The sequence below is a fragment of the Corylus avellana genome, chromosome ca5 (assembly GCF_901000735.1).
Source record: "Corylus avellana chromosome ca5, CavTom2PMs-1.0".
Lineage (NCBI taxonomy): Eukaryota > Viridiplantae > Streptophyta > Magnoliopsida > Fagales > Betulaceae > Corylus > Corylus avellana.
The window spans coordinates 1,272,943-1,280,568 of NC_081545.1; the positions used below are offsets into that span (position 1 = coordinate 1,272,943).

The following is a 7,626-nucleotide window of genomic DNA, read 5'->3' on the forward strand; positions in this document are numbered from 1 at the left end:
CTTATTTTTTTTAATTTTTTTTTTATTTAAAATAATATTTTATTATTATTTTTATTGATGGGATATGTGTCCCATTTGTGGCCATAGGATTTTTGAGAAGAAATCTGGACCATGAACTAGATATTCTCCAGTCCATTATGGACTGAAGAGGATCCTGTTCCAACAACGTTGGGGTGGAGTAGATCGAGTATATATACTAATTAATGGGACTCCTCCATCTTCACGGACACCAAATCTTGGGATATATAGATTTGAATTCTAATAGGCCTCTTCTTCTTAGTTTAAGTAGTTAGCCGTTAAGCTTCCAAGTCAAGGCAAAATAGGTGGTTTTTAATTTTTTAATTTTTCTTTTATTAGGGAGAGTAGAAATTTTTATTTACACAGGAGTGCCTTAATAGTGTATAGACTCAGAGAGCTTTTTTTAAAAAAAAAAAAAAAAAAAAAAAAATGTGCGCTCAAATAATTAGAAACAATAATGGATGAGTTGGTCAATAATGAAGTTAGTGACGAATCTTATATGCAAAATGAGCTTCAAAGATTAACGTCTAGCTTAATTAATAGAAGTCCAAATACAACAGAACTACATATATTTGAATGTAGGAAAATTAGGGTTGAGTCATCAATCAAGTGACTCTTATGAAAATATATACCTAATAGGACTATAGTTAAGACTTATACTAGTTATCGTGTTAGGGTAAATCATGGATATATTATTCCTAGTTTGAAAATGGTCTTAACAAATTCTTCTTCACTTTGGTTTGAAATCTACACTTGTGAACTCTATCCATTCATCTCCTCGTCTGAACTGCTAGCTAGTACTTTGCTCTTTTGAAGTCCGAATCAAACAACATTATATAACCTTAAAAGCATCTAAGATGTACTTTAGTAAATTCTATAATTCTCAACTACTATGGAATGCAAAATAATTAAGCTTTATAATAGAGTAATGTAAATTACTATATGACTTATATATAACTTTATGATACTGACAGTAAAAATCAACTATTGGATCGCACTTGTAAAAAAAAATAATGAACGATTGATTTTATCTTTGTCATGTCATTCCAACTGTATGGTAGTCATATATATAGCACTCATATTACAGCGTAGAACCGCGTGTATACATTCTCCTCATGCTTGGAACGGACTCTTAATTACCACGTTCACCAAGTCAATAGCTTCACTTGATCCCTTATCTGCATCCACGGGTATGTTTATCAACAACGTGGATGATTTCTCTTATTTTCTACTCTTTCAAGTAATATTTATTGTGTTTATTTTTTCTATTTCGTTTTGTCTTTAATTTCTTTCCGCATTATCTTTTCTTTCGTGGTATCAGATATATAGGCTAACAAAAGTTTTCGATCGTGTGAATTTCAGTTTTATTTTCTTTCTTTTATTCTTTCATGGTTTTGTCTCTCAGTGTACATGATTATTTTCCAGTAGTGCTCCTTATCTTGTGTGTTCATATCTGCGTTTGCCCCTTTTAGATTTGCCAACCATGCACCACGATTTTCTCTCCTTCCTTAAGACATGCACCCAATTCAAAATTCAATAATGATCAATCACAAGCCCAACGATGATTTTAACCATTTGATCAAAATTCAATAATGACCAATCACAAGCCCAATGATGATTTTAATAGCTACATCATTCTTAGTAGGACACAAGTAGGCCACCTAGAATTACTCTATCTGTGTAATTTTAGGTGGGCTACTTGTGTCCTACCAAGAATGATATGGCTATTAAAATCACCATTTGATTAAAATTAAATAATGATCAATCACAAGCCCAATGGTGATTTTAATAGCCTCATCATTTTTAGTAGGACACAAATAGACCACCTAGAATTACTTTGTCTTTAATAGAACTGGAATCCAAATACACCAAAACAATATTGAAAAGAAGGAACACATTCCATACAAAAAAAAAAAAAAAAAAAAAAACGTCAATACATATTCATTTCCTTAGAAGACATCTTGCGGCCAAACGATATGATTCAAATGATTCAAAGATTGCGTAGTACCTGAGGTGGGATAGGAGAATAGTTGAAGTGATTGTAGGAAAGGTCAAGCCTTTGGAGGTGAACAAGGCGGAAAAGGCTACTGATGAAGTTAATAGAGCTTTGTTAAACATGATGATCAGAGATATGGTCCTGTGAAGACTTGTGATTTTCTTCTTCCAATTAAGTCTTCTTCTCTTGGGTAAATTAACTACGTACAGCTAGGGATTAGATATATGGATCCACGCGTCCTGATTAATTATTAATTGGTAGATTTCTTCCAGAAAAGGTACGATTGGCGATTATTCTCCAAAGCATGTCTTGACTATTAAGGAACACAACAAAAGCCAAGGAATAGCAATCAGGACAGCGTGAAAGGAAGGCTAGCTCAGCGAGTCCAAAGTCGTCCCCGTAAATCAGGGCAAGTTCCACCATCTTCAATCTTCAACATCTTGATAGCCATGCCAGCTGCATGATCAACTCAAGGAACAGGAACTCCTTTTTCCACAAGGATCTTCTTGCCAACAACAATCATTTTTGGGTGGATTTAGATTAATTGTTACAAAATCTAAAGCCATCCATACCACCTCTGTCAAACAAACAAACAAAACATCAGCCAATTAAAAGTACTTCACCATCAATAGCGTAAAGCAAATCCAACACACACAAAAAAATAAATAAATAAATTAAAATAAAAATTCCTAAGAAAAACATTCTTGAACCCAAGATTGTGGATAAAGTCGTGGGTGTGCTTTATGTGATCACAACCATTGTTTAATTTTTTATTTTCCTTTTTATATTTATATTTATAATTTAATTTTTTTAAATGTTTATTTAATGTGACGTGTTATCTTCTAATTGAGTATGACGTGACAAAACTTAACGTAAGATAGACGAAATGATCTATTTAATAAGGATTATAATCTTGGGGTTCCTTAAGGAGCTAGGGATTTGATAAAATAGTAATGCTTCAAGACTTCTGAAACATTTTTCCCCAAAAAAACTTAAAAGCCCTATAAGCTGTGACTCAATTTCATTATATCAACTACTTCACTTTGTTATTTGTTCTTGATGTAAGCAAAAAGGAAACTTATTTTACAACGAATTGAAGTTGCTGTCTTTAGTTACTAAAGCCAAATCCCCACCGCACCTAAACCTTCTTTTAATAAAGATTAATGTTAAGCGTACAAAATCTTTTACAAAATAAATTATTGTAAAGTGATTTGATACAATATAATTGAGAATAAGATTAATCAAAATTTTAATAAATTCAATCGTATTGTGCCACATCACCTTGTAAGAGTTTTTTTTTTTTTTTTTAATATTTTGTAAGTATAGCATTTCTCTTTAATAAAGCCTAAACCACCGTTTAGAACCCCAACTTTTGGGTTTGAATCGTAATGTTGCAACTACGACCATGCTTCCAGGTCATGGTAGTTAATTTTGTGTGCTGGATAGGGGACTCATTCAGCTATATATCCAAACGCCGCCAAAGCTTGCGCTTGATTAATTTTGCAGTATTCTCTCCTATTATTGCAAAAATTGCATCTCATATCTACATAAAGGATATGAAGAACTTTGTTTTCTCACAAGTTCAACTAATCGAAAATGATCATACTGAATAATACGATAAGTAATGAACTGTAGTACAACAACAACAACAAGAAAATATATATTAAAGATCCACCACCAAAGCATTTTACATACAACATTAATTTAATGTCACACTAAACCAAAATACAACAAAACAACAATGAAGAAAGGAAGGAACAAATTACACAGAAAAAAAAAAAAAAAAAAAACGATTAAAAGTAGAAAACACAAGTACAATAATAAAAACATTGCTTTGATAAGGTATCATATTCAAACTATTTTATTTAATTTCTGCGTCTTCTCCCACTCAATGGCCTTATTCTAAAGGTCTTCATTAGCCAGTCATGTTTCCTTGCAAACACAATGGGTCCAATTATTATTCCAACAGCAAATCCAAATCCATATCCAATCACAACTATTTTCCAACCAAATTCAAATGATGATCTAGACTCTTGGCTTGCTTCAAAGATTGAATGTTGAAAAGGAGCATTATCAGAATTCCCACATTTCTTTGTCAATGGTTTCCCACACAATCCTGGATTAGCTTCAAATGAATTGTTCTCAAATGTATCAAATTGTTTCCCTTGTGGTACAGGTCCCGTGAGATTATTATAAGAAACATTGAAGACTTCTAGGAAAGTAAGTTGTGTTAGTTGATGCGGAATCTCCCCTGACAATTTGTTCTGAGAAAGGTCCAATGCTTCCAGCTCTGTAAGGTTTCCTAGAGATGAAGGGATGTGACCCGTGAGATAGTTATTAGAAAGATTGAGCAACTGAGCTCCCTTTAAATTTCCAATAGATTTTGGAATTTCTCCAAGAAATTTGTTGCTTGAGAAGTCAATGGCTGTGAACAATTCTTGGACCTTTTCGTAGAACATATTCTTGCCTTTGTTTGTCATCATCATAGAATAAGTATAAGTCCGAGCATTCTCAGAACCCGAAACAAAAACTTTTTCTATAACGACATATGACGTTTCATGAATATATGTTGACAGTTGCACATTCTCAATTTTTTTGGCCTTCCAATTTTCAAGAAGTCTTAATGGCAACTTTCCCATAAAATCATTGTTGGAGATGTCAAGGATTCGCATGTCGGGGAACTTAAGATAATTTTGAGGTGTCTCCATTGGACCATTGAAATTGTTTGACCGTAAAATGAGGACTTCTAAATTTGGAAGATCTCCCAACCAAAATGGAAATCTATCATTGAACTTGTTATCACTAAGATCAAGGACCTTTAGAATCGTACACTTAGCCAGCGATCTCGGTAAACGCCCTTGGAATTTGTTTTGACTGAAATTTATTATCCTCAAATATTGGCTTCCTCTTATCCAAGTATCTGGAATGCTTCCTTGAAATTTGTTCTTTCTCAGATCAAGAACCGAAAGAGAAGCTTCAAAGTTGTCCAAGCATCGTGGAAGTGAACCACTTAAGTTGTTATTAGCCAAATCAAGGACTATAAGAGAACTCCGATTGCAAAAATATTCTGGCATATTTCCAGTGATTGAGTTGTTGGAAATAAAAAAATGCAAAGTGGAGACTGGTGGAATCGGAAGTGATCCTTGGAGAAAATTTGACCTGAGATCAAGATATTGTAGAGAAGTCCATGGAAGAAAAATTGGATGTTGACTAAAGCCCGTGAGCAAGTTGTTGGAAAGATCAAGAAATTTTAGACTTGCAGTACTTGTGTTCCAAATCCATTCTGGGACATGGCCATGAATCTTATTGTTGGACAAGTTTAGGTACTCCAATTCATGTTGGTTTCTTAGAAAATTCGGAAACTCGCTCAATTGATTGCCAGAAATAGCCAATGAAGTTAAATTTTTGAGCGTAACAAACTCATCAAACTCCACAATGCCGGTAAAGTGGTTGTTAGAAAGATCAAGAGATATAAGATTCTTGAGGTTAAAGACTGAGTTTGGAATTTGACCGTGAAGCTTGTTGGCTGAAAGGTCCAGCCTTGTTAGCCGATTTTCTCCCACGACAGAGGAGGTCAATTGTGTCTCATTCCTAAGCTCGAAACCACTCAAAAGATTATGGCTTAGATCAACTAAACTCAATTGTGGCAAATTTACAAGCTCAAAAGGGAATGGACCTGTCAATTGATTGTTGGAAATGTCTAGAGCAGATAGTTGAACAAGGTTTCCAAGTGAATGCAGAATGTTACCAACAAAAGCGTTTTTGTAAAGATAAAGAAGTCTGAGTTTAGTGAGGTTTCCAATTGAAGTTGGAATATTACCCATGAGAGCATTTCTTGAAAGAAAAAGAAGATTGAGTTTAGTGAGGTTACCAAGTGAAGGTGGAATATTACCCACGAAAGTGTTATCTGAAAGGTCAAGCAAAGTGAGTTTAGTGAGGTTACCAAGCGAAGATGGGATGGACCCCGAGAAATTGCAACCTGACAAGATCAATATATTCAAGAAGCCAAGGTTTCCTATGGAAGCAGGTAGTTCACCTGAGAAATTCGAGCCTCTGAGCTCCAATATCTCAAGCGGACTACTCCATGTAAAGCCAGGCAAATAACCAGTGAGGTCTTTATTTCCACCTACATTAAGATACCTTAAATTTGGCAGCTTAAATATACCCATTGGAAATTCCCCTTGCAAACCACAACCATCAAGAGAAAGGAATGTTAAAGAAGACAAATTTGCGAAAATATTAGGCACCGTAGAGTTAATGTTCACCCAAGCCAAATCAAGCTTTTGTAGGTGGGTCAAATTTCCAACTAGGCTTCTTAGGCTGTGCTTTCGGAGTTCCAAATCTCTATTAGACAAATCGAGGGATATCAAGTGCGACAATCGAGAAATTTCAAACGGGATTTGACCAGAAAACTTAGAGGAAGAGAGATTGAGATCTATTAGTTTTGAAAGATCATGTACCTGGGATGGGATTTGAGAGTCGTTAAAGTCATTGTATGCAAGGTTAAGACTTTGGAGGTGAACAAGGCGAAAAAGGCTACTGTTGGAGTTGATAGAACCGTAGAGACAACTGCTACTGAGGTCGAGGCCAATTACATGACCTGTGTTCTCATCGCACTCCACCCCATCCCATGAGCAGCAATCACTCTTGTCTCCTTCTACTATCCATGACGCAACCTTTTTAGCATTAGGAGCAGATGTGTTGATGATAAAGCTTTCCTTGAACTGCAACAAGGCAGAGATGTCATCATGATGGCACAGGGGTTTCATAAAAGAAGAAGAATGAGTGAGTAAGAAAACCAAGCATATGAAAATGAAGAGAGAAAACGATAAAGCCATGATGTTGAACTAGTATTGTTTTGTGTTTGGCACTCTTAGATATGGTTTGAAGTGAAGCCAGGAGAGAGCATTAACTTATAGGCTGGCCGGACACAAAGTCTTGGAAAGCTCGGCAAGTGAGAAAGGGATCCTCTCCATTCACAATCAGTGGACCACACCATGAAAGCAGTCATTTAGGAATAAAAAAAAAAAAAGTTTTAGGCATATACCTCTTCTATTCAATGGTTAATTTCTCATAAATCCATGTCGGTCTGCAAATCAAGTCAAGTCGTTTGCGTGTTTGTCAGGAGATCTTAGCAGGGGCAGTGAACCAGAAGATCAGAGCCCCAAAGACCCAAGTCAAGTCTTTTGCGTGTTTGTCAGGAGATCTTAGCAGGGGCAGTGAACCAGAAGATCAGAGCCCCAAAGACCCAAGTCAAGTCTTTTGCGTGTTTGTCAGGAGATCTTAGCCGAGGCAGTGAACCAGAAGGTCAGAGCCCCCGAAGACCCAAGTCGAGTCATTTGCGTGGAGATCTTAGCCGGGAAAAAAAACAAAGAAAAGGAGTCAGCAACGTCTTCTTCGCACTCTTCTTAGCCATACAATTAAATTTCCCTTAATCCCGGCTGTTTGTTTTTACTTCCATCTGATTTAATACCTGCAAGCCTGAAAATTGTTGGAAATAATTTGGCGGTGCACAGATTTTTATTGAAATAAAATAATAAAAATTTTTAGGGAAAACTTCACTTTGACTCCCTTGACTTCCACCTTATTTTACAAACTCCCCCCTGAACTTC

The 7,626-nt window shown here is 35.6% G+C and overlaps 1 protein-coding gene across 1 annotated transcript; it reads right to left on the reverse strand.

Annotated features, from left to right (window-relative positions):
- Window positions 1-3,806: 3,806 nt before the first annotated feature.
- LOC132182706 (receptor-like protein 7) lies at window positions 3,807-6,874 on the reverse strand. Its single transcript, XM_059596024.1, has one exon. It carries the CDS (start codon window positions 6,850-6,852, stop codon window positions 3,880-3,882), a length of 2,973 nt encoding a protein of 990 aa, XP_059452007.1. The 5' UTR covers window positions 6,853-6,874; the 3' UTR covers window positions 3,807-3,879.
- Window positions 6,875-7,626: the final 752 nt, after the last annotated feature.